Genomic DNA, 27632 nt, shown 5'->3' on the forward strand with positions numbered 1-27632 from the left:
CCACCGAGGTGCTTGTTCTCTCTCTCGTCATGTCCACGCTGCTCCAGACTAACTCTCTCCTGGCGGCGCTTCCTGTGCGTGCCGTCGGGCCCTTGCAACTGACCCAGAACACTGCAGCACAGTTGGTCTTAAACACTTCTATGTTTTTCTATGTCTCTCCAGTACTGTGTTCACTTCACGTCCTGTAGCCGTTTTAAAACTCCGATGCTTGCCTACAAAACTAAATATGGACTTAATGGTAATGGTCAAAACCTGATCTGTACCCTTCGAGCATCAAGTACGGCCTGGCTTGACCCACCATCTTTCAAGACTCGTGGAAGATAAACATCAAGACTTTTCTCCATCCTAGTACCCAGTTGGCGGAAGGGACTTTCACTGACTATCTGAACAGCATAGTGCTTCGCTGTGTCCAAATGCTGAATGAAGACTCGTCTTTTTGATAAGCACAAAATCTATTCAAGCACTCATAAGAAGATTTGACATTTGTCTTGTATTTCGTATAGTGCACCTTTGGACTGTAACCTATTTGTCAGCTAGCTAAGAATACTTTTCTGATTAGACTAAAGCACTTTTGTGAGTCGCTCTGGATAAGATCATCTGCTAAATGACGTAAATGTAACTATAAATGGTATGCACTAATCCTGCTTATGTAGGATTTTAATCTTACATTAGGCCCATAAGAAATGCCTTTTCAAATTTATGCTTGTTTTGCGCAGTATACAAGTAATATGAGGAATGCCTCAGTAACACTGTCAATGCAAATGATCTGTCAGTTATGATCATGTGACATGACAAGTCACATTGACACACTGTTTTGAAGCACCAACCGCAGTATAAATACAACCTCTGCAAACTTTGCGTAAGTGAGTTTATCCAAAATTGAATTGTCTTATCATTCCTGTCCACTAATGAAAGAGAGACATGGAAGGAAGTTATTTTCAAACAGCTTTCAGTTATATCAACTCCATTTCCAATTCATTTTCATCTTGGTAAAAAAAAAATGTTCAAAAAGAAAATATTGTCAGAGATGACAAAGCATGAATCAAAACTGCACAGATTCACAAATCCAATCTGCTGAGGCAGCATTCCACTGCGTCTTTCTGTCATTTGTCACACATCAGTCAGATTTACACATCTTTATAGTCCTCATTTATCAGTGGCTAAAAGATATATTGGCAAGGCTGTGCATTGCAACGCAATGGAACACAGTCCTGCACGATCCATCACTGAAAGTCTTCAAAATCAGACAGAGGCGTAAGTGGTACAGTTAACGTCCCACTTCATTTCAGGCAGTGTCGTGTCTCTGGGTTCCCGAACGTGTGCTGGTATCTGGTGCATGCCTGACGTTTGCCTTGTGCACCTCGACCAGCTGTTAGCGGACTGTGCACCGCCCTGCGAGGTTTCATCGAGGACTCATTAGCTCTCAGATTCAACTCATAGTGATTTATTGTATGGTTTTTACTGTCCTGACCAGACACTGTGAAGTTAAGGAGCTCCCACGAGACTAATTTATGAATCACTTGCAAGTAGCCATGGTGCTCTGGACGCAAATTGAATAATTGTATTGCTTTTTTTGTTTTTGTTTTAATCGTGCTAGGCGCTGGCGTTTGATGCAGCTGCGGCCGCTAATGAAAGCATGCCTGTGGAATGGCTTTTATGTTAAAGAGGCGAGAAAGGGATTGTTCTTGCTTGCGATTATCAGTGGCATGTGGGATAGTGCAGGCTTTGGTTCATATACAAGCATCTGGCTTGTGACGAGGGCCACTTTCGTACAAGAAGCATCCAGCCTGCCACATCCAATCCAGCCGTATATTTCTAGCTGTTAATGATTTCATTAGTGGCCCCGCCACTCCGTTGCATCGATCGGCCTCTGTTGCCACGCGGCACGGTGTGACGAGTATTTTTACATGTGACGTCCTCCTCCGCCCGGTGTCTGAACCGCAGCTGTTGTCCACCCCCTTGCTGGGATGGCCCTTGACCAGACTGTCGCCCACACCACCTTGATGGCTTTGCCATAGCGCTCCAGACGAACTGCCATTCCTGCTGCTACTGTAATGACAGATTTTCACCCCTCCTTCACCCCACCAGTGTGTGACAGACAATGAGCCAGTTGATAGTTCACATTAATTTCAGGGTGCAGGGAAGTCATATGTGGTGCTCCACTGGAACTCATATGAGGCCAGTAGGCCTCCATTAGAGAGAAGGCTCACCTTTCCAATCATAATTAGAGAGAGGACAGCCATGTGCCACTAATTGAGCCAAAGCTCTGTCATCCTTATCTCTGTGAATATATCTGCCATTACGTGACCTTTGGACACAGTCCTATTCTCAGTGCTGGAAACCAGCCGGGATATTAATTGGTGACTGGGGTTTCGCTGGGGTCCAAGCAGAGTTGCCAATCCGAGACTTTATCTTTCGGTATTTTAATGAATGAGAGAGAAGAGACAGCCACTTGAGGCCTGTTCGTAAAGGGCTGCAGGGTAATTCTCTTCCAGGATGTGAGGTCGAGATGAGATGGACATGTCATCACTCAGGGCTCTCTCGTTTACTTTGGGGAAGGAGCTACTGTTTCATCCTCATGTATTCTGTGGAGGAATCTTAATTTGAGCATGCTATGAAATCCGAGCCAAAATCGTCAATGAAATATGAGACCTTGGCACCATTCCAAGCTATTGAAGTCCTAAACAACTCAAATCTAAACTCATTTAAGAGGGACCTCAGCCAGTTGAAGTTTCCCAAGATTAGAATTTAGGGCAGAAGTGTTTAACTTTTGAAGATACTCCAGGCTGTGATGGAGCTAGGGAGCATGCTGTCTTTCACCGTACAAGCTCTCTGCTTCAGTACCTCCTTCTGTTGAGAAGCCGAGGGCAGAGGCCCTGGGCTTGCTTTGTGTATCTGTGCACTCGGGAACGTGGACAGGGCAGCAATTTTACGAGGGCGGCGTGTGTGTATGAACGCACACCCAGAAGCCACCCAAACTCTGGCCTCCATGGCTGCTCGCTCTCTGTTGCAGGTTTATGATCGATTAATCTGTTGCACAAGTAGAAATGAACGTTGATTCTGTCCTCTTAACAACAATGCGGATAGTTTTACTCCAGAAGAGCATTCTTGCAGTTCCGGCTACATATCTGCTTCTGGTTCTTAAAACACACATTTTGCTCTGCCCTCAGACACACACATACAAGCTCAATGAAGGATACCCCTCATTAAAACCAGTACAGGTAAGATAAACCACCAGTCAGGGGAAATTATGCCAGCAGCAGTAGTATGGCATGTGAGTCACTTCTCGTTTTTCATTTAGAAACTTTCTTTGATGCGTTTGTGAATTATCATTCTAACTTACACAGATTTCTGCCAGTGTGACCCTGTCTTATTCCCCTGGAGGCTAGCTACAGTGATACAGTCGTCTCCCACAAGATCCCTGCCGTGAGGCTGTAGAAATGAAGCAGCACTAATGTGTTCTCCCTCTGCTGGGGAGGAGGCTTTGTGCGTGTGTTTGTGTGTGTGTTTATGTGTGTGTGTGTGTGTGTGTGTGTGTGTGTGTGTGTGTGTGTGTGTGTATGTGTGTGTGTGTGTGTGTGTGTGTGTGTGTGCGTGTGTGTGTGCGTGCATATAAATGTGCGTGAGTCAGTACGTCTGGATGAGAAAGAGAGATGAATGTGTGTGCGTGTGTGTGTGTGTGTGTGTGTGTGTGTGTGTGTGTGTGGTACTATGTCTGAGTGATAAAGATAAATTAATGAGGGGCAAAAAGTGGGACCACTGGTTCTTTGTCTATGCTGGTTAATTTAATGCTCTGATTCCTTCTACTGGCCCAGGATCTGGGAAGCACTGCTGGACCTCCTCGGAACTGGAAGGGCATTGGCATCGCCATGGCAGTCATCCTGGGTGTCCTGGCACTGGTCAGCCTCTCTATTGTCGCCCTGACTCCCGGTAAGACAAATACAAGTGAGGGTTGGACTAGGGAGGTGAGAAAGAGATGGTTGTGAAAGGAAAAGCAGGAGGCGGAAGGCGAGAGGGAGGAATGGAAGCATGGGATTATGGAGGGATGGAGGAATCATGGGATTATGGAGGGATGGAGGAAGCATGGGATTATGGAGGGATGGAGGAAGCATGGGATTATGGAGGGATGGAGGAAGCATGAGATTATGGAGGAATGGAGGAAGCATGAGATTATGGAGGAATGGAGGAAGCGTGAGATTATTGAGGGATGGAGGAAGCATGGGATTATGGAGGGATGGAGGAAGCATGAGATTATGGAGGAATGGAGGAAGCGTGAGATTATGGAGGGATGGAGGAAGCGTGAGATTATGGAGGAATGGAGGAAGCGTGATATTATTGAGGGATGGGGGAAGTGTGAGATTATGGAGGAATGGAGGAAGCGCGAGATTATTGAGGAATGGAGGAAATGGGAGATTATGGAGGGATGGAGGAAGCGTGAGATTATGGAGGGATGGAGGAAGCATGAGATTATGGAGGGATGGAGGAAGCGTGAGATTATGGAGGGGGAATGCACCAAAGAACAGAGAATAGATAGAGTCAGCCGTGTCTTGGTCTTGTCTGCACAGAGAAGTTTACAAGGTTTGTCTCTGAATGGAACATTACAAGGAAATCTTGAAATGTAATTTCCTGATTGTGTTGTAATTCTATTATGTATCTAACACCTCAGATGTGGAGAACACAGCCGTGCAAGACAAATTTTACTGCAGAGATTGGAAAGATAAAAAATATGAACCAGAACAAAGACTAGCAAGACTACAAGTACAAGACAGGGGCAAAATACACAGGCCATTGGCGGTGAGCCACGGCTAGGAATAACGGTTGGAGAACAACTAGGAATGGGTGGAGAAAACTGAAGCAAAACACATAAAATCCACTAGGCTAAGCAAATCAGTGAGTGAAAGCTAAGCAAGGAGGCGTAGGCTACTGTGGGAATTACCAACGGTGGGTTCGCACATGCACTGTTGAATGATCCCAATTCTGCTTGAGTGGCACAGAGCGAGGACTGTCAGTCAAGAACGCTCATTTGAATATTCAGACTATATCCACACAGTTCTCAGACGAGTAGATCCAGCTGGGGTTTTTTTTGTTGACAATAATTTTTATTAATAATAATCTACATAATTTATACTTGGTTTGGTATCATTCAAACTTTTAATATTTATTGTCTCTGGGACATTCAACATTGCCCGATTCCAGTGCAAAGTTTTAGACTGCAGTGAACTGCAGTGTGGGTTAGGGTTAGGGTTAGGGTTTAATGGGGCAGGCTCACGCCGTGGATATTGTCTCTCTGTTATCTGCTGCAGATGAATCTCACCTATTTGTGCGCTCCTGCCTCACCGTGGAGGATCTGGAGAGGGAGGAGTTCAATGTTCACAACCCCTGTGCCACCTGGCTAAACGGTGAGAGCTCAGAAGACTACGTAGTGATTTCAGGCCAAGTTTGAGGAAAAGCGGATTGAAGAGTGACACGGCTACATTAAGAACACATAATTAGCTTCTTCTTTTCTGTGGTTGAATTCTGGGTTGTAGACATGCAGCCTGTGTGTGTGAGCTTTTTCTGAAGTGAATGTGAGTGTGGTTCAACAAAAGATCATTTTCTTTTGAATATACAAAGTAGATCAGATTCCTGTACTTTGGATGAGACAAAAATTGCTTGTGGTGTCATTTTAAGCTTGCTTTATTTCTAATAATGTAATAATGTGGTCTCATTTAAAACCAGCTCCCTGTAACTGAACAATTCTGGAGATACTGTTCTCTTCTTTGATATTAGAAAAAATGTTATGTTATGGCTCTGTCACAGTTACAGAACCAGAGAAATGGTCCTATTTGGTAGCTGGCTGATTCTCAGTTCAGCCATTTTATGGTTGGGAATAAATGATTGGGTATGATTATTGCATCTGAAGTAGTGGGTGGAGCTGAAGTAGTGGGTGGAGCTGAAGGATTGGGTGGAGCTGAAGTAGTGTATGGAGCTGAAGGATTGGGTGGAGCTGAAGTAGTGGGTGGAGCTGAAGGATTGGGTGGAGCTGAAGTAGTGGGTGGAGGTGAAGGATTGGGTGGAGCTGAAGTAGTGGGTGGAGCTGAAGGATTGGGTGAAGCTGAAGGATTGGGTGGAGCTGAAGTAGTGTATGGAGCTGAAGGATTGGGTGGAGCTGAAGTAGTGTGTGGAGCTGAAGGATTGGGTGGAGCTGAAGTAGTGTGTGGAGCTGAAGGATTGGGTGGAGCTGAAGTAGTGTGTGGAGCTGAAGGATTGGGTGGAGCTGAAGTAGTGGGTGGAGCTGAAGGGTTGGGTGGAGCTGAAGTAGTGGGTGGAGCTGAAGGATTGGGTGGAGCTGAAGTAGTGTGTGGAGCTGAAGGATTGGGTGGAGCTGAAGTAGTGTGTGGAGCTGAAGGATTGGGTGGAGCTGAAGTAGTGGGTGGAGCTGAAGGATTGGGTGGAGCTGAAGTAGTGGGTGGAGCTGAAGGATTGGGTGCTGACGAGTGCTTAATGCTGTGTTCGGCAGAGAATGAGGTGGTGCTGTGCACTCAGCAAGGTCATGTTCTCCTCCAGCACCTCAACACCAACCTCACAACCACACTACTGGACAACAGCACCATGGTGAGTCTCTCTCTCTCTCTCTCTCTCTCTCTCTCTCTCTCTCTCTCTCTCTCTCTATCTCTCTCTCTATCTATCTCTCTATCTCTCTCTCTCTCTGTCTCACACACACACACACACACACACACATATGCACACAAAGGAAGCAAACACATGTTCAATAAGATAAAAGCAAATCACCAGCTTGATGAGCATGCGTTCACATGTACACACACACACTAGTATCTGTTCTCATCCAAAGCCCACTGTTGCTGCTGGATAGCAGCACCCTAGTGAATTAAATCTCCCTGAGGCAAGTGATGTGTGGCCACATCGATTCACTCCTGTTCCCAAAGAGCCGCGGCCAAATGGAGTGTGCTCGGCAGAAAGGTGGCTGGGAGAATGCAGAGTGGTTGTTATACATTCTCCAAAGACACCCCCAAAAAACAGAATCCTAAAAACACTGGGAGAGAATGGTATTTAGAAGCTCTGACAGTTTAATCTCTCTTTCCCTCTTGTCTTGCTCTAGTGTCTTTCTCTCGCTCCCTCCCTCCTTCTCTCTCTCTCTCTCTCAGCCCCTCTCTCTCTATTCTTCTCTTTCTCTCCTGACTGTTTGGCTCCGCATTTGCGGGCCAGAACACAGCTTCAAAGAGACTGCTTTAGTGGGAGTTTCACAGTGACAGGCTGCAGCGGGGTGGCACTCTCAGACTTATGTGGGTCACCGAGTCCGAGTCGCGCCCGCCAACCCATCTTCAGACGGCAGAGATCCTCGTGCTCCGAACGTGCCACGGAAGCCGCTGCTCTTTTCTTTGGCTCTCCCGGTTCTTCTCGGAGAACAGGGCAGCGACTGGCTCAGGCCTCACCTTGGGCCGCAGCCAGTGCCCACGGTCTGCAGTGTAGCGAGCGGACCGTCTGTCTTGCGATTCAGCTAGTGCTCCTAATGTGTTCTGCCGTTGCAGGATCTGAAGTCCGTGAAGATCCAGGTGTCAGCCGACAAAAGATATATCCTGATGGCCTACAACATTCGCTCGGTAGGTACTACACAGCCCAGCATGCAGTTCCTTCCAGCTTGTATGTCATTGCACTGTGTGGCAGAGAACCTCAGCACAGCACATAACAATGAAGCAGGTTAAACTAAGCTGGTTGATAGGACTCATGTAAGACACCAGACGCAATCTCACCCCCCCAACCAGATTTCCAGGGTCAAATTTAAACTACGGCACTGGCTTATCCGTATGTTGTGCAAGCATGGTTAAAGTGTCTGAGCCCATACAGCAAGCCCGTAATCTCCCCCACACCAGAACAAGGAGGCCTGTGTAGAGGCAGCAGGAGCGAGCTCTGCACCCAGTGTCTGATCGCTCTGCATTCTGTTCAGCATTAAAAAACCTGCTGTTTGTCAATGGGGAACGTGCAAGGAATTGAATAATCAGACTCGGCAAAGGGCCGCGTAGAGGAAAGGAGAGAGAGAGAGAGAGAGAGAGAGAACGAAGGAACGAGTGGGAAGGGTTGGGAACAAAGGGGCTGATGGGAGTGTGGGGCGTGGTGGGGGGGGGGTGGAGCCAGAGCGGCGGTAATGAAATCACCGTGGCGCTTGGTCACCGCATGGTAACGAGGAACGAGTCTGGGCCGGCCTGGCGGGAGTCTTCACCTGCGCAGCGCTGAGCCAATGTGGAGAGCGAACTACACACCGAGGGTTTGTCGGCCGGGCCACCGCTGATCAAGCCCTCGGCCCACGCCGCGCTCGCGTAAATAACTGTGTTTGTAATAAATATTTCTCTTGCTTCCTAATGGGACGGGCCGGTGGTGCACTTCTATCCCTAGTAATGAAACAGGAAGGGGTTGGAGGAGAGTTACGCCCTCAGCATGGTGATGTTTCGTTAAAGGGTCTTTTTCCTGGATAAAAAGGAATTCCTTAAGACCCTCCAACACAGACACATATGCATACTTCCACACTACTGCAAGTGGATATCAGAGGCAAAGACTGGCTTTCTCTGATACTATAAGGCTTGGTGTGTGCGGATGTGTGCAGTCTGCACCACTGAAATACTGTTCCATTCATAATTCCCCTAAGATTAACAGACATATTTTCCACCACCTCCACACATCTGGCGTATCCTTGCAGTTATACGCAGAATAAGTGACAGTGTTCATCATTGTGTGTGTGTGTGGGTGTGTTCACATGCGCAGAATTCCCTTGTTACTGTGTTCAACCTCTGCTGTTCTTTTTCTTTTTCTTTCTTACTCTCGTTCTTTTTCTTTTTCTTTTCCCTTTATCTCTTTCTCCCCATTTTCATCAGCCCATGTGCGTTAGTGCCGACTCAAGCAGTTTGTGCACAGGCAGCCTTACACGGAAAAGAGTACCAGGACCAAGGAGAGACAGGGAGAGAGAGAGAGAGAGAGAGAGAGAGAGAGAGATACAGAGAGAGAGAGAGAGAGAGAGATACAGAGAGAGATACAGAGACATACAGAGAGAGAGAGAGAGAGAGATACAGAGAGAGAGAGAGAGAGATACAGAGAGATACAGAGAGAGAGAGATATAGAGAGAGAGATACAGAGAGAGAGAGAGAGAGATACAGAGAGAGAGAGAGAGAGAGGTACAGAGAGAGAGAGAGAGAGAGAGAGAGATACAGAGAGAGAGAGAGAGAGATACAGAGAGAGAGAGAGAGAGAGGTACAGAGAGAGAGAGAGATACAGAGAGAGAGAGAGAGAGAGAGAGAGAGAGAGAGAGAGAGATACAGAGAGAGAGAGAGAGAGAGAGAGAGATACAGAGAGAGAGAGAGAGATACAGAGAGAGAGAGAGAGAGAGAGATAGAGAGGTACAGAAACAGAAGGAGGAAGAGAAAGAAACACAGAGAACACAAACGGTGGTGGAGAAGATCTTCTGCCTCCCTCAGATTACCCTGGCGATCGAAACCAGTCACAGCATGCAGGGAAAAGAGGAAGGGGCAGAGCCAGAGAGACTACTGATGGAGAGAGAGAGAGAGAGAGAGAGAGAGAGAAACGTGGAAAGGGTACGGAGGAAGGACCACGGAGCAGCGAGGAGGAGGAGGAGAAATGCAGGGAGAACAGAAAGCAGGGACGAAAGAGTCAAGAGTGAGAACAGACAGAAGAGGAACACAGAGAGAGGCAGGGCCAAGAGATGAAGAGGGGAGAGAAGGGTGAGAGGAATTCGAGAGCTGTGTAAGTCTGAAGTGATCTCTGGGGTTTATCCTAACAGAAACATTCCTTTATGTATCGACAGGAATATATTCAGTGGAATAAATGTACGTGCACCCCTCCTTAATTGTTGGACACAAAGCTTAGTGCCATTTCATTCAGTAAATAGGTGCGCATACTATGGTTTCCATGTTACACTGATAAATGCCCTCCGCATTACCTGTGTACAGTAGAGATATTAGAGTTGCAAATTCTGACAAAGGGGTAGAGGCATGTAGAGCTTGGCAGAAAGATTTATGACTCACACACTTCAATGCCGCATTAGAATCCCCTCTGTCCCCCCACACAGACACTTTCCTCCAAGACACACAAACAGCCTCGAATGTGACTCAGACTCGCATTCACACACACGCACCTCCGATGAAGTGATGAGTTATTAGGCAGAACCTGGGACTGGACAGATATATGTGCAGGAGCTCTTCAGTAATCAGGCTCTGATGGGATGCTGGGCGAGAGTGTGGTCCGCAGTGTGACATCGCCCATGACTCCTGCAGCCATGCTGGCCTGCACCCAGCATGCTGCCTGCTGCCTGCACCACCACCCGCTCCACCCACTACTCCTGCTGCACCTGCTACATCTGCTGCATGCTCTCCAACCACTACACCTGCTACTCCCACCACATCCTCTCCACCCACTACACCTGCTACTCCCACCACATCCTCTGCACCCGCTACACCCGCCACACCCTCTCCACCCACTTCACCCGCTACACCCGCCACACCCTCTCCACCCACTTCACCTGCTACATCCACCACACCCTCTCCACCCACTACTCCCACCACATCCTCTCCACCCACTACACCTGCTGCTCCCACCACATCCTCTGCACCCGCTACACCCGCCACACCCTCTCCACCCACTTCACCTGCTACATCCACCACACCCTCTCCACCCACTACTCCCACCACATCCTCTCCACCCACTACACCTGCTGCTCCCACCACATCCTCTGCACCCGCTACACCCGTCACACCCTCTCCACCCACTTCACCTGCTACACCCGCCACACCCTCTCCACCCACTTCACCTGCTACACCCGCCACACCCTCTCCACCCGCTACTCCCACCACATCCTCTCCACCCACTACACCTGCTGCTCCCACCACATCCTCTGCACCCGCTACACCCGTCACACCCTCTCCACCCACTTCACCTGCTACACCCGCCACACCCTCTCCACCCGCTCCACCCGCTACTCCCACCACATCCTCTCCACCCGCTACTCCCACCACATCCTCTCCACCCACTACACCTGCCACACCCTCTCCACACACTACACCCGCTACACCTGCTCCTTCCACACCTTACCCTTTATTTAGCTCCTCGCTAGCTTGTCTTTTTCGTTCTTTCTTTCTTCTCCATCTGTGTACAGTGTAATGCATTTCTCCGTGTATTGTGACATATATCCACAGCAGTTCATCCTTTTCTTCAAGTAATGGGCATATTTGGGGGGTTTTTCTGCTGGTTTTGTCGCATGCTTTGTCATGGTATTATAACAGCACGTAACCACTGTTGGGTGCTTGCTGTTGATCAGCCCGATTCCTCTTCTCCCACAGATATTCATCTTGTGAGTGTAGCTTTAATGGAGAATTCCTCTCCTTGCCTGCCATCATGCAAGTCACACTGGTATTTCTCAATTCAGGACAAACAGCTCTGTTTTAGCATACAGGACAGGGGTGATATTTCATCCCATTTGTCTCAGTCTTTTGGAAAATTAGCCTCTTTCTTTTGCATCCTGTGTGCCATACCTCATACAGAGAAATGGCCAAAAAAAGATATGGTTGATGTTGATGTGACACAGATCATTAACTGAGCCTAAACTGACCAAGGGTACAGTTTAGCTCCTCACATGGACAAACTACACAAACATACACTAGATAAGAGGAGTAGTGTAGTAGTATTGGTGTACTGCAGGTCTTCATCACAGAATGGAGGACTAAATGAGGCTTTTCTTTGACCTGTTTCCACATTGGATACACTGTATTTGGAAAAATGTACTTTAATATTTGTTCGGTTCAGTTCAGTTCAATTCAACAAACGTTTTCTTCGGTTATAAAAAACTCTTTTGGCAAACCTATGTACAACATTCACCTGTCATGCAAACTGCAAATCTCTTAAAGTCTTTTTGCCTAGATGTAAGCACATCTTTCCACCCAGGAAAAAAAACACAGAAAGCACAGTAGACCTCAATGCAGAAGTTGCGAATCGCTCCGGTGAAGTACAAACAACACGGACGTCGTGCTTTAGACACTGATGAGCTTCATTTTAAATGCAAATGTAACCGAAGAGACGATAGTAACGCGTGGTTACTAAATACAGACGGGTGACAAAATTGAAGGAAGCACCTGAATAAATGACTGGGGAAACATGACAGGTCCAGATGGTATCGTCCGGCACCCCCGCTTCTGGAAGATACCATCACTATGGTGATGTACGTGAAACATGCTGAGCAGACTCGGTTGGCCTCCGTTTTGGATTAAAGATTTAAGTGACTTTGAAAGAGGGTTGATAATTCGGGCAGAAGCTTCAGTCAGAAAGACTCATTTATGCATCCATCTACTACACCGCTTAATCCAATTCAGGGTTGCAGGGAGCCAAGCCTATCCCAGCATCCCAGGGTGCAAGGTGGGAAAAGACTGCTCAGCTGACGAGAATTTCAGCAGGAACAGTGACTAAAAGTTACTTCTAAATCAGGTGTACTTGGAAAAACCTGAATAAATAGTTGGAAATCGTGGTTGAAATCTGGTTGTTGTTGAAATTTTGTGCCCTTAGAGAGAAGGGTCACTGCAGATCAATACATCACCTTTATCCGATAATGAGACTTTTCTATCCTGGTGGGTGTGGTCTCTTACGGACTGACCGTGCCCCATCCACAAGGAATGGGTGATCACTAAACACTGTGAAATGATGTAGATCATAGGCTATGGCCTTCACAGTCAACAAGTCTTAGCCAAGATGAACTTCTGGAGGAGATTCTGGATCAGTGTGTTAGGCAGTGTTCTCCACCACTACCACTATCTTCAACTTGCCAACCGAGGGAATATCTTTAGTGACAAGTGGTGCTAAAGCTCTTCCTGGTGGCTTGCGGTAGCCCAGCAATTTTTAGAGTGCTTTTTTTCAGTTTCTGGATCTGTATTTAAGGTTTTGATTAAAATTAGATCACTTCAGAAAATGTGTTTTAGTAGTTATTCAAAAATTGCATTATCTTCTCACCCTATTAATTTCAAAGGCTGTGGTGTTTAAGACAGTTCTCTGTGGAGGTGGACAGTCCATAGTTCTAATAGTTCAACAGCATACTTCGGCATTTTTTATTGCAGTTTTGGGTCCATGAATAGTTCAAAGACAATCCATAATTCTCAAATAAATGCATTCTTTATTACACCTTTGGGGGAAATGGCCACCTTACTGGCTAGAGAAAATATTGCATGTTATGTAGATAAAGTCCTTTGGCCTACCAGTGCCTAGAGATGCAATACACAATAAATGAACATTTTTCTTTCTGTCTGAAAGATTTTTCAATGCACTGGTCCACGTTACTCACTTCTCACATGAATTTCACAAGCATGATTTTTTTTGTCCCTTGTACAATAGCGTCTTTAGTAAGTTGATTTTCGCTATAGTCTAGATTTGAATCAACAGTTTGCTTGCAATTTAGTGAATTGGGTTTGAATTTAAGGTTCTGGAAAAATGGGATATCATTTCAAAAAATGTGTTGTAGCAGTTGTAAAATAACTGTTATTCTTGCTCTCACCCTGTTATTCTGAAATATTGTGGTTCTTGATAGAGTTCTCTTTGGTGGCTGACAGGCCTTCACTGTTCTAATTGCCCCATAAAACCACAGGGATTCTGGGTCTTGGATCACTTCCAAACATAATGGAGTTTTTAATAATGAAATTGCTCTCTGTAACTTTTGAAATCTGCTTTAGAAGAAAACTGGTAATGTATTGTAATAGATGTAGAGAATGAACTGGAGGTGTGTGCGCCTGAATGTATTTATATGTGTGGTCTGTTTATGTATGCGTGCGTGTGTGTGTGCGTGTGTGTGGGTGTGTGTGCGTGTGTTTGTGTGTGTGTGTGTGTGTGTGCGTGTGTGAGTGTGTGTGTGTGTATGTGTGTGTGTGTGTGTGTGTGTGTGTGTGTGTGCGTGTGTGTATGTGTGTGTGTGTGTGTGCGTGTGTGTGTGTGTGTGTGTGTGCGCGTGTGTGTGTGTGTGTGTGTGGGCGACTGCATACAAACTCCAGGGTTCCACAGTGTGCTTTGCCACTTTTCAGGTATTCTCACTGTCCTTCACTGCCTCCTATGCGTGAGTGTGTGTATATGTATATGAGTGTGTGTGTGTGTGTGTGTGTATATGTGTGTATGTATGAGTGTGTGTGTATATGTGTACAAACTCCAGGGTTCCACAGTGTGCTTTGCCACTTTTCAGGTATTCTCACTGTCCTTCACTGCCTCCTATGTTCTCTACACCGTGGCCAGTGGGTAGGTAGTGGAAGTGCACTGCATGGGCTGCACTGGGCATGCTCATTACCAGCTAGGCCCATGAGTCAGACAGTACCCATACTCAGCCATCAGGCATCCCTCTAAGACTGCAAATACTGACCCAGATGGCAGCTTTCCAGTGGGAGAGCTGCAATCTCTTTGTAAGCTCAAAATATGCTGTTATTATTAGATTTTCATGGAGGATACATTCCATTCTGCAGAAGGGTTTGCGGCCTGGCAGATATCACATCAGGGAAACATCAGGGAATGCCTTGAAGCTTTTTTGCCTGTTGTTTGACTGTTGACAAATCACTAGACTCACTAAAATCCTAAAGTGAGTTTCCATTGCATGATGTGACCTCTTGGCTTGTTTGGTTGGTATTACTGTGTGGTTCTGTCTTTGTTTTGTTTGGTATGATCTCTGCATTTGCATCTTGCTGTTTTCATGATGCCTCTCAAACATTCTGTCAGATGGTGAAGTTCCTTCTGCTTGATTTGATCTGGTTTCAAACACAGTGCAGTAACTATCAAATGAACTTTGTGTGTGTGTGTGTGTGTGTGTGTGTGTGTGTGTGTGTGTGTGTGTGTGTGTGTGTGTGTGTGTGTGCACGTGTGTGTGTTTGTGTGCATGTGTTTGTGTGCATGTTTGTGTGTGTGTGTTTGTAGGGAGGTGTTGGACCTCATCCCAGCTGGTGTAGAAGTGTCGGTTCTACAGTATGCAGCATGGGGTCCTCAGGAGAACCAGCTGGTGAGAACTCTCAATACCTCACCCACAGTGCGTCTTTACACCACACACAAGTATTTTGTGTTTGTGGAGAAAGTATCTCATTCAAAAGCTTTTATTCTATTTTTCAATTCCAATTACTGTGTCTCAGTTATAGGAGCACAGCAATTTTTTTTACTGCTGTCTTTTGAACTCAACAAACTGTTCTATTGTTGTCCATTTATCCATCTATCTATCTATTTATTTTTGTTTAGCATTCAGTGTGCAGCAGTACAATGGTGTCAATCAGCTGTAAACATTACGACTGTTTGCTCTCACTGTCTCTGCTCTGCCAGATCTACGTGTTTGAAAATGACATCTACTACAAGGCGGACGTATCCAGCCCAGCGATGCGTCTCACGACCTCAGGAAAAGTTGGACAAGAGGTCAATGGACTGAGTGACTGGACCTATGAAGGTTAGAGGGGTTAAGGTCTGGGTGGGATTTGTTTGTTTGCTCATTGTAAGTCATGCATTTGTGAGACTGGGTTGAGTGGTCAGAGTGTGACGGTCTAAATGAAATGGTAAGTTTACCAGCCAACACTGATAGTGGCCTTGCAATGCAGAGAACAGATTTCTTTCTTTCAATCAAGTGGAGTGAATCCTTTAAACTTATGAGTCTGAAATTGGAGGTGAATTGGAATTTGATTTGTTCACTTTTGAACTCTCCTGCTTTCATAGAGGAGATCCTACTAAAGTATCCAGCCCACTGGTGGTCCAAAGATGGTGCGCGTCTGGCATACCTTAAAATCAACAACTCTGCAACACCCTTAATGGAGATACCCCATTTCCTGGGTGGGACGTATCCCTCAAATATGCTCTACCCCTACCCTAAGGTAAGAAAAGGAACATATTACTGCATTCCAATACATGAAGTCCAAACAATATGCATAGGTAATTCAAAGATTAAAATATTAATCAAGTGAAACAGAAACGTCAAAGAGACAGATAAACTAGTTTGTGCCTGTTTTGTTGAGATGGGAAAAAAAACCTTGTACATGTCCCTTTGGACAGGCTGGATCCAGCATCCCTGTGGTGGGCCTGTTTGTGGTGAACCTCTATGGTCCCGCACACACCCTGGAAATGATTCCTCCGGACTCCCAGACCATAAGGTAGAGCCGCAATCAGCCTGTGGCCATGCACGCAGTACGTCACGCGTACAGAACTCTGAAACCTGAGGTGTGAAAGAACCTTGCCTACTGAGATATGACGAAATGTTCCTTAAAAGTGATTTGTTGCTCTGGGAAAAATACTTATAATCAAAGCATTGGGCTGGAAAGAACTTTCATTATCTTTTTTGCTTTCATCTGTTCTGCTATCTTTCTGTTTCATTCTACATCATTAGGAGTCCTTTTACAGTGCAGTCTTTTACGACTCCCATTCCTGTTTCTCAGTTATTTCTTTTAATATTATTATATCTGCTCCTTTTCATGTCTTTCTTACTCTCTCCCTCTCACATGATGAAGAGAGAGCTACATCTCCATGGTAAACTGGATCACTAGCACTCGTCTGGCCGTGGTCTGGCTTAACCGTGTCCAAAACCAGTCTGTACTGTGTGTGTGCGAGGCTACGACAGGAGCTTGTGCAGAGGTGAGAGGTCAACGGTCAGGTCCACGGCCACCCCAGTGGGTGTCTTTATGCGTGACGTGGCCATTCATTCAAGCCTTGCTCTGCCTTCAGCAGCCTTTGCAGCGGTGCAGGGGATTCTCGGCTGCTCTGGCGCCCGCTTAGCCAAATTTCACACTGGATCATTTTCTTGCTCTGCGAATGATTCAGTGCAAAACATTCAGCCTTAAGCCCCCAATTTCTTTGTGCAATCCATTTTAAAATGAAAAGGTCACTCTATCAGCATGTATGCAAAATAAATAAATAAATATATATATATATATATATATATATATATATATATATATATATATATATATATATATATATATATAATTTGTGTGTGTGTGTGTGTCCAGGTGTGTGTCTGTCTGTGTGTGTGTGTGTGTGTGTGTGTGTGTGTGTGTGTGTGTGTGTGTGTGTGTGTGTGCGCGTGTGTGTGGGGGTGTGTGTGTGTCTGTGTGTGTGTTCATGGGCATAAGTATTCTGTGGGACTACTACTTTATGAGTGTAATTTACTAATGTGCTAATTCATGAAAATACCCTGACACCAAAACATGTTTACACCTTATCTTAGCTGATTAATGAGTACAGTATTTAATGGAATAAAGTACAGTAGGGTGATCACACAGCTGAGCAGTGCAGGACTTGCCAGACTCCCTACTGTACATAGTTTTGGAAGCTTCGACTTTAGTTTTTTAAGGAGTAATAGTCATTTTTCCAAGAAAAAGTAGCAAACAGTATTTATGAAAGTAATTAAATTCTTATTTTGTACATTGTTCTATAAAGTGCAGCTCATATGAGATGAAGAATGAAACCTCAAATGAACCAGTCTATGCTCCATAGAGCGGCTCTCCTACATGGAGGCGGCCATGTTTAAAATACATATAGTATAGAATCTCTGAGACATCCAGGCCACTAGGTATCGATATAATGGCTTTGAAATATTGCTTTCATAATAGTTTCAATAAAATGAAGAAGAATCTTCGAAAAATGTACTTTTTGCTCCTTTAAGGCTCACTGGGTCTCTCTCAATGCTCTATGTAAGAGGAAAATAGTCCAGCAGCAGCACTGTGACAAGTAATTCCTGTTCTGTGACTAATGCAATAAAATCTGAAAATTGTTTCAGTTACATCAAAGTTCAGATAGAAATAAAAAGGGTCCTCGAGACATGTGGCGTCTGAAGCTGAGCAAGATGTTGCAATGCTATCTAGAGAAGCGCGCTCTCTGTGACACAACCTGCCCCTATGCCGACGCGCACGTTCTTAATCCGTAACGTATGGCACCTTTAATCTGCTCCGTTTTCTTTCTCATGCCCTCAGAAACACAAAATGGCCAAGGACCTTTTGCAGGACCAGAACCAGGTACAGTCGGTCCCTCTCACTTCCAGTCTCTCGCTCCCTCGTTCGCTCTCCCCCTCTCCCGGAGGTATGATGTGCAGTGCAATCATGTTGCAGCCTCCACACCTTCATTTATGAAAGTGGAGTCCATCAGTCACGGTAACAGATTGTATCAGTGCTGCGTGCGCTGCCGCCGACTGGCTGTGTGAGCGTGCATTAACCGTGACTCGCCCAACAGGAGGCGCCATTGTTCTCGGCAGATGGCTCCCAGTTCTACCTTACGCTGCCTGCTAAGCAAGGGGCCAGTGGGGAGTTCCGCCATATTGCCAGTCTTCCTGCTCAGGTTTGTTGGAGACACTGACTTCATGCTGATCAGTGCAAAGCAATTACTTACAGTTACTCTGGCTGTCGATGAATAAATTCTCCCTTTTCAAAAGCCCTAAATGGAACAAGGGAATGTCTTACACAGCTCCAAAGCTCACATGAAGCTAATATAAGGAACCGAACCACGACACGTTTACTAAACACAGCAGACCATTGTGATCTAAACTGATTAGGCTAAGATCCAGCAGTGTGGGAACTATTGGCAAAATGAAACATTTGTTTTACAATATTGACTTTCTCGTCAACACGTGAGGGATCCGCTGCGCACAGAATGACACGTGGTTTGTTGTGTATGTAGTCAAGCTTCCGCTCTGCTCTACGTGCACTGTTACTGTGTGTTGTATTTCTCTGCTGCTACGCTCCCCTTCATGCCTCACAAGCTTAATGTGCATGTTTAGACCCATTCTCTTCTTTCTCTCCCTCTTTTCTTCTTCGCTTTTCTTCTTCCGTCTCACCCAATTTGCAAATCCATCAACTGCCCCTCCCTCTCTCTCTCTCTCCTTCTCTCTCTCTCTCTCCCTCTCTCTCTCTCCCTCTCTCCCTCTCTCTCTCTCTCTCTCTCACCCTCTCCCTCTCTCTCCCTCTCTCTCCCTCTCTCTCTCCCTCTCTCCCTCCCTCTCTCTCCCTCTCTCTCCCTCTCTCTCTCCCTCTCTCCCTCTCTCTCTCTCCCACTCCCTCTCACACCCTCTCCCTCTCTCTCTCTCTCTGTCTCTCTGCCCCTCTCTCTCTCCCTCTCTCTCTCTCACCCACTCCCTCTCCCTCTCTCCCTCTCTCTCTCTCTCTCTCTCTCTGCAGCCTGCTATTCTCTCTGCATCTCCTCGTTTCCTTACTTCAGGCAACTGGGATGTGGCTCAACTTTGCGCCCTTGATGAGGAGAACAGCAAAATGTACGGGTGGAGCACCTCACCGCAGACCTGTAACATCCGTGCCTCCATCTATGCCTCCATCCGAGCTTCTAATCCTCTCCCGGCATACTGAGGAACCACAGATGACATTTAATTAATATCCGGCTCCTTAATTTAGATGTGCATAGACTGTGATTAATTTTTCATGTGTACTCCTCTGTTGCACTGTGATAATGATCACATAAAATAAATATAACATTTCGACTAACCACTTCAAAGTGTGCATGTCAGTATATTAAAATGCTTGTGGTTGCACGGTTTGTTTTTTCTGGGAACAGATCCAGCTTAGTCCTGGAGACTGGCTGCATTCCTGTGGTGTCAACATTAATAGAATTAGAGATACAATCTCTGATGCTTCAGAGTCACGTCATAAGATTAATCTGTGCAAACTGGTTTTTAGAGAACTACGATCGGAATCCTGAAGCCGGATGTTTCTGTGGCACGTTTCAAATCAAGCAATAGCGTTCGTAAAAGAAAAATCCCTTCTGACTCACTTTGGAGTTGTTTTAGATAAATGCATTTCACTTATCACAGTGCATGGTTAAACTGCTATTTAGTGAATTAATGGGATATTCATGGACTCTTTGCAGCCTGCACTATATGTAATGCAGCTAATCAATAATTAACTAGTAATTAACTATATTTTTTGGTTTTCTTTTATTTTGCCTATGTGTGCGTACATGTTGGACTGAAAATGGAATATTTGACTTGACAAGAAATGTCAGGTTTGAAAGAATATGAATTTAAAGTGGGGTGTGTGAACAAAAAAAACGGTTGCAGTCCCTCTATAATTCAACTGCTACACTCAGTTACCCAGAGGCTGTTACATATCCCATGCACTCACTGCAGAGTCTGGGGATATGTAACCAGGCAGTTTAAATGGTGCAGTTACTTAGGAACACTCTTAGTATTTTTTTTTTTTTTTTGCCTTTTATCAGTGTGAAAGCCTTATTTTGAAAAGCTCCATGCTCTCTGTTTCCTCTCTCTGCAGTTATTTCTTGAGCACGGAGGAATCGCGACACAGCAGGCACTTATACAGGTGAGCATCTGTCTCCCTTCTGAAATTTCCCCCCAGCTGTAATTGAATACTTCATCACTCTGAGAGGCTTTTGCCTAGACCCCCCATGGCCAGCCCATCACACAGCATTATTTACATTTACATTCCACAGGCGGTGCACTTTGGGAGAGGTATTTTATGTTCTCATTAATGGGACACTTATTTTGAACGTCACCATCCTCCTTTATGGTGGGTAATTTTTACCGGCGCATGAGCTATACACGCCTCGGACTCCATGGAATCCGTGTGGCTTCAGTACCTTCAGTTACGATAGGTTACTATCTGCCAGCAATAAGCAGGACGATGCCTGAATTGTCATGTTTCTGGGGACTTTTTTTTAGCAGCAGATGAACTCTGGAGGGCTTCATGCAGGCTGCCATCTAATTCATTTAACAGTAAGGGGAGGGTTGAGAGTGCTTGCAGAGAATCAGTGTGAGTGTGACTCACTTGAATCGAGGCAATGTTCTCTACCCCGTGATTAATATGTTAAGCCTCTTAGTCACTCAGCCCAGTCCATGAGTGCACATTGATTTTTAATTTTTTTTATTGCCATGTTCCCATCCAGAGGGTGAGATCACAGTGCCACCAGTTTGTCCGTATTTCAGACTACAGCCGCTGATAAAATGCCTTGCTGGTTTTACTGGTGGTAAAGTTTTAGCTTTATTGTTGTATGTGTGCGTTTGTCTTTCAGCGTTGAACTTGGAGGAGTGTTCCGTCGTCACTGTCTGACCTGCGACCTTTTTGAGAACTGTAGTTTCTTCAGAGCCGAGTTCAGTCCCAACCAGACACACTTCGCACTATACTGTTTAGGTGGGAAATGACACAGCTGCTTATGTGTACATGAAAACCCCAGTACACACACACACACAAATACCCTTGTGGACATTGTCATATCTTTTTCCCTATTCTCTTTAATGTTTGTGTTTGCAGGCCCAGGGGTTCCCAAGGTGACCATCCACAGTACGGGTGACCCCTCACGTGAGTGAGCTCTTGTTTGCCTCCTGCCATCATGGTCAGTCTCCTCCACTTATGGTTCATCTCTAACATTCAAGGAAACAACAGTGCAGGCACTTTTAAATGATGCCTCCAGTGTTTACATTTGCAGAACAAGACTTCATAAACTAAGGTGGGATTAGCAAAAAAATAATAATAATTAGGACTAATGTATCCATAAACTAATGTTAGATTCCAGCAGAAGAGATTAGTTAATAGTTAACAGCACGGCTCATTTGATACTGAGTGATTAGCCGTCATTGAACTGTTGTGGGAGTCACTGGACTCGCTGCTTCCCGTGATGGGGCTCCGTTTTATCCAGCTCCTACGGAGGAAAAGGCACAATAACATGGTCAGGAACTGGAGTCTACAGCAAGGCTGATAGCCTTGAATGTCTGCGGTTCTCAAAGAGAACAAGTGTGCTCGTTGTCATCCTCGAAGAACACGAGACCGTCAGTTTACGAGGCACTGCGGTTCATCTCGTTTCCCTCTTGCATGCCCCTATCAAAATTGTTTTGGAGGACAGCTTATGTTTTATATCTGACGCTTATTAAGTTTAATGCTTCACCCTGCTCACTGAAATATGCGTTTGTTTAAGAAATGCATCAGTTAAATTTAATTGCTGTAAATGGAACTGATGTGTCACACTGTCAGGATACACAGTGGTGGAGGAAAACAGCCTCCTAGCAACATCTCTTAGTGTTAAGCATCTTCCAGAGACACTCTACAGGACAATCTCCTCTGACAGCTACGGTAAAGTGATACTCCAACTGATTTTTGTCAGTTTATCTTTACCATTTTGGGTATATTAGAATCAATCTAATTGTTTCTGTTTTTGTTCTATTCTAACTGAATCTATACAGCAGCCAGATTTGCTTATTTGCAAACCATTACAGGTGTACATGTTCCTCAGGAGTGAGTGAGTGAGTGTGTGTGTGTGTGTGTGTGTGTGTGTGTGTGTGTGTGTGTGTGTGTGTGTGTGTGCTCATATTTACTAGAATGTACATATATGTGTCTACATTTCTGTACACTAATTTATGACTGAAAAAGAGAGAGAGAGAGAGAGAGAGAGAGAGAGAGAGAAACCAAACCCACTCAGAGGAAACAATTTGATGGGTGTTTGAATATTTATGAGTTTCCAACATAACCTCTGCAGTATTCAACGGGGGAGCAGGGTCTGTCCTGTTTTAACTGCCTCTGTGCATAATTCCAGATCTGCATTTGAAGCTTTCCCTGCCCCCGGGGTATGAGGAAAACTTGCACCCGCTCCTTATCATGGTGTAAGCCTGCACTGTGTCTTATCAACCATCAATCATCTTTATTACAGCCACCCTCTCAGTGTGCTTCATTATATTGCATGGTTAATTAATGTACTGTAATTGCTTCAGCATTGACTTAGATGAGTAATAAACATTTGGTGTAATCAGGAGATTGTGACCTCATTCGAAATATGTTCATCATTCCACCAGCTTAGCTATTATATTATACTTTACATATGGTGCTAACCGCTCTCTTCCTATTTTTAATTATTATTTTTTTTTACGTACATTCATTTTGATCCCTCTCACTCGCTGTATCAACGCCCGTCACAGTGACGAGAGTCCGGGAATGCAGTCAGTCACAGAGGAGTTCACCCTTAGCTGGCCACAGGTCCTGTCCAGTCTGTACGGCGTGGCTGTGGTCTGGGTGGACAGAAAAAGCAAAGTGGGTCCAGGCCAGCGCACAAACACACCAGACGCCCGCAGACTAGGATCACTCCGAATCAAAGAGCACCTGGGGGTAGTAGAGTGAGTCTTGTTCCAATTACTGTTCTAATGCCAAACTGACATGGTACAGCTAGATTAGATTTTAGCATAGATTAGATTTATTTGACAAATTATTTGGGATTAGAAGCAAAAAGGCTAATGTAGTTGAGGAAACATAAAAAGTAAATTAATTCGATAATATTTATCCAAAGAGGAAGTATTTGTTTCACTCTATCTATCTATCTATCTATCTATCTATCTATCTATCTATCTATCTATCTATCTATCTATCTATCTATCTATCTATCTATCTATCTATCTATCTATCTATCTATCTATCTATCTATCTATCTATCTATCTGTGTTAAAATGCTTTAATTTGAAGGTGTCCACATTTATATTTGGACAGGAATCACAACCTTTTCATACATAGATTCCTTATTGCGGGGGTCCAAAAGTAATTGTACAGATGAACATAATTTTCCATAAATTTGCCACGTTATATCCCGTTTCCATGATTGTTTAAAGTCTGTGACTTTAAATAGAAATCACCAGATGGTGCTCATCATCCTTGGTGATGCTCGTCCTGTCTTGCGCTGGAGCCCATCGTCAGGGGCTTTTTGCGTTTGGTCTCGTCTTTGGCCTCGTCTTCGGGATTGAGACACGTACGCGCTTGCTGGGGCTCAGAAGAAAACGCAAAGTTTTGGGGGGTTTTTTTTGCCCCGAAAATAATGCAAACGTTATTTAGCCTCGGTAGAGAGCTGAGGTGCTTTGGTCGACTTCATCCTGTAGCTGCCATCATTGGCTACATTAAGAGAAATGAGACGATTCTGTTGGGCAGCCGTTAGTACCCAAGCATGCCTCACAGATGAGATGCCAGGGTTTGTATCATAACTGGGTTCCTTTATCAGCAGTGCTGTCTCAGTGCCACAGAAGACTTTGTTCTAGAACATTATCAGTTTCTTTTTGATGTACTTTTCCGCAAGTTGTAACCTGCATTCCACGGAACCTTCCTCATTACTGAAAGTGCTCCTTATCCCTTTCCAAAGACTTAGCATTCTTACTTACCATGAGAACATAATAGGTGAATGTTCAATATAAGTATGACATGTACATGCATGGGTGCTCACTGGGTATCGAACACGTGACCGTGTCACTACCATCGTGCTCTGCTCTACCAGGTAGAAATTCTCCTCTCAACAAGGAGAGACAACATATTGTATGTTTGTAACAAACGGTGCTTGACACAACGATGTGTCTGCTGATCATAACGGAAACTCAGATCTCCCGCAGATCTAGCAGAAGGTATTGCAGGCATGGAGGACGCTGAGACATCGGCACACCTCCAGACATCTTGCCAGCTAACCTGCCGTGATTGCCCACGAACGACAGCACAGTAGCAGATTCCTGAAACTATGAATTATCTGAAGAGGAGAAGCATTCAGCCATAGGTCCGACTAAGTAACCAGGTTTTCAGCCGAGACTTGAAGCCCCAGACGTGGACAGGAAGGTTCCATAGCTCGGGGGGCTTTATAGGCAAAAGCTCAGGCCCCTGATGTAATGTTCATGATTCTAAGTGCTAAAAGTGACCATGCACATGACAGAAGCAGCCCTGCACAACACCATGCCTCTCCAGCTGCAACCCTGCGATACGAAAACTGTCTGCAAGCATGACCAGATGCAGGTCTTTCTGATTGCTACAGTAGTTATTGGTGTGCATAATGTACAGGGGTGGAGACAATAACGGCCCAGCAGGGAGCCAGCGGAAGAAGATGACTGTACAGAAGGCGTGTCCGTTACACATGGAATCTGTTAGAAAACCAACAGTCCAACTTACGATATTTCGATCTAAGTTAAATTAGAGAATAACTTCTCAGCAAGCTAATGTGGCTGCGTAGTACTGAAAGCAGGTGAGAGCAGCCAAGATTGGGGTCTTTGAAATGTCAAGATGCAGATGTTCAGCAACAGATTTATTAAGGTAAAGTAGAAATTTAACTGGCAACCAAGGTGGTATGAATGAAATATAGCTAATATGCTTAAAAGCTCTGGTTCCTGCAACGACTCTGGTTGTGTTCTGGAACGACTCACGCCTGCTTAGTCACCTATGTCAACATCCAGACAGCACGACATTGCACTGATCCAAACTGTGAGCGGTAAAAACACGAAATAGTATGAGAGCTGTAGCTTAGCAAAGTTTGACAGATAGATGAAGGCTGTTTCAGTAATCTTACCTATATGTGCATCGAATAAGAGATCAGAGTCAATACTGAAGGCAGGGTTTTTCACGGTCATTCCTAATGCAGGTAAAAAGCCACAGAGATTTCAGATATAATTAGAGAGCTTGCTTCTAGGACCCTTTTGAATCAAGTAAAAGCACTTTTTGTTTTGTCTGAACTAAGTAGCAGGAAGTTACTCAATATGCAGCTTTTGATGTCCTCTACACACTCCTCATATTAAGATAGTGTCTAGCATTTTGGTTTGACTGATACATGCAGATGTGTGTTGCCGGAGGAACAGTGGATCTAATACCATGTTTACAGATTACTGTAAACAAATAAGCAACATTTATACAGTGATCCTAGAACAAAGCTTTGCAGGACACATAACATCACTTGAAATTTAATATGTATAAAATATATATATATATACTTGTATACTGAGACAATGATAATGTATCTGTTTCATTTGTTCTGACAGCGTGCCATCCTGTGGTCTTCATGTTGAGTGACTCAGATACAAACGCTACATCTAGAACCATCCAGAACCTCCCAGAACTTTCATTAGCTGTCATATGCACAAACATCACTGTACCATCATACAGCACACCAAGAAAAACACTACCATTCCTGCATGATCCACCAGTCACAGATCCACGGCAACTCTAATTTAAAGATAATGTTTCATTTTAAATCCATTATGCTAGCACACATATCTAAAATGATATTATTTGCACTTAGTATTTCAAGTCACGTTGCATATAGGACGTTTTTATTAATTTAATTGTTAATCACTTAATCTGTTTGAATCTTTTTTTACAGGTGGCTGAGCCAGTTGCCTTACATTGATGGACGAAGAATCGCTCTTTATGGAAAGGTGCTTTTTAAAATTCATTAGTTAGTGTTGTAAAATAGGCTTAGACTGTTCACATAATGCACTGGAAAAATGACTTTCTAAGTTTGTTTACAGCCCATTTATTCTGTAAAGTGCTTTGATGTTTGTTTATCTTAAAAGGGATTTGGGGGCTATTTAACCTTGAAGATCCTTAGGGCAACTGAGCAGATGTTCAGATGCTCAGCCGTCATGGCCCCGATCACAGACTTCAGGCTTTATAGTGCGTTTCCAGTCACACCTTCACAACAGGGTCAAATGTGCATTGAGTTTCTTTGGTTGTTTGGTTGGTTAGCAATGCCTGTGTGTAATCAACCCCCTTCTTAGGTGCAGCCTTCTCAGAAAGATACCTGGGCCTCCCTGGAAAGGAAGAGCATGCCTACATGGTCAGTCATGCACTCACGTCACTTCCTCATTCTTGGCACTCATAATCTTCCAGGACACGAATGAGCTCATTCAGGAATTTCTCTTTTTTTTCTTTCTTTTTTTTTTCGCAGTCGGCCTCTTTGCTGGAAGATGTCCACAAGTTGAAGGATCAAAACTTTCTCCTTTTGCACGGCACTGCGGACGGTATGCCGTGTAATCAGAAACGCAAAAGCCTAAATCAATAGCATTTATGTAAATGTTCGACAGCCCGGTGTGTGTCTGTGCGTGCATACGTGTGTGTATCCATGTGTGTACGTGTGTGTGCATGTACATGTGCGTGTACGTATGTGTGTGTGTGTGTGCGTGCGGGCAGCCCGTGTGCATTTCCAGCACAGTGCAGAACTGCTGAGCCGCCTGGTGAAGGTGAAGGCTAACTACACCCTGCAGCTGTACCCGGACGAGGGCCACACTTTCCGAGAAGAGCGCAGCATCCAGCACCTACAACGCTCCCTCCTGCATTACTTTCACAACTGCCTCCAACACGACCCACTCCTTGCTGAAGAGGAAGAGGAAGAGGAGGAAGAGGACTGAAATCATGCATGGTCACTCCCGCAGTTCTCCAAAGAGATCCAGTGGACTAGTGTCTCCCTTCTCGTTAGCAGCTTAGGCTGCTCTATTTAGCCAACAGAAAGGGGGACTGTGTGGGGATCAGACAAACCAGCCCTGCCTGCCACTTCCAACAACTGATGCTTTCAGCTACAAATCCTTATGTATTTCCAGTGTTTATCTCCCATGTGTCCTGGGTGGCTGAGATAAACGCACCAATTCTGCTTCATATTTCATATTGCACATATTCTAAGTGCACATAAAGTCCAAAAGTCTGATCCAATCAAAGTTGTCAGTAAAGAGGCAGCGTAGCACTGAACATGAGCTAAGTTCACACAGTGACACTCTGTGGCAAAGTAACGTCACTGCCATAGACGGAGTGCAAACTACATGGATCACAATAGCAGAGAATCATTGACGTAACCTCTCATGTTACCCACAGTGTTTTCTATGGTACGTTTAATGGAACAGAAAGCTACAATATGTTCTTTGAACC

The 27632-nt window shown here is 44.9% G+C and overlaps 1 protein-coding gene across 2 annotated transcripts in view; it reads left to right on the forward strand.

Annotated features, from left to right (window-relative positions):
• Positions 1-27632, forward strand: part of LOC113576421 (inactive dipeptidyl peptidase 10) — a 34801-nt gene extending 7169 nt beyond the window's left edge. The window contains exons 2-25 of one of the 2 annotated variants that reach the window (XM_027008483.2): positions 3810-3930; positions 5304-5399; positions 6500-6594; positions 7530-7601; positions 14213-14265; positions 14932-15013; positions 15325-15445; positions 15709-15863; positions 16042-16139; positions 16494-16617; positions 17955-17996; positions 18211-18315; positions 19152-19243; positions 20253-20300; positions 21010-21128; positions 21249-21296; positions 21966-22064; positions 22525-22591; positions 22904-23098; positions 26095-26149; positions 26288-26387; positions 26492-26550; positions 26662-26734; positions 26904-27632. In XM_027008483.2, the coding sequence (XP_026864284.2) occupies positions 3810-3930; positions 5304-5399; positions 6500-6594; positions 7530-7601; positions 14213-14265; positions 14932-15013; positions 15325-15445; positions 15709-15863; positions 16042-16139; positions 16494-16617; positions 17955-17996; positions 18211-18315; positions 19152-19243; positions 20253-20300; positions 21010-21128; positions 21249-21296; positions 21966-22064; positions 22525-22591; positions 22904-23098; positions 26095-26149; positions 26288-26387; positions 26492-26550; positions 26662-26734; positions 26904-27121 (2337 nt within the window). In that variant the 3' untranslated portion in view covers positions 27122-27632. The remainder of the gene's footprint in view (positions 1-3809; positions 3931-5303; positions 5400-6499; positions 6595-7529; positions 7602-14212; positions 14266-14931; positions 15014-15324; positions 15446-15708; positions 15864-16041; positions 16140-16493; positions 16618-17954; positions 17997-18210; positions 18316-19151; positions 19244-20252; positions 20301-21009; positions 21129-21248; positions 21297-21965; positions 22065-22524; positions 22592-22903; positions 23099-26094; positions 26150-26287; positions 26388-26491; positions 26551-26661; positions 26735-26903) is intronic. The other variant, XM_035521499.1, reaches the window with a different exon arrangement.

The sequence above is a fragment of the Electrophorus electricus genome, chromosome 22, assembly GCF_013358815.1.
Source record: "Electrophorus electricus isolate fEleEle1 chromosome 22, fEleEle1.pri, whole genome shotgun sequence".
NCBI classification, from domain to species: Eukaryota; Metazoa; Chordata; class Actinopteri; order Gymnotiformes; family Gymnotidae; genus Electrophorus; species Electrophorus electricus.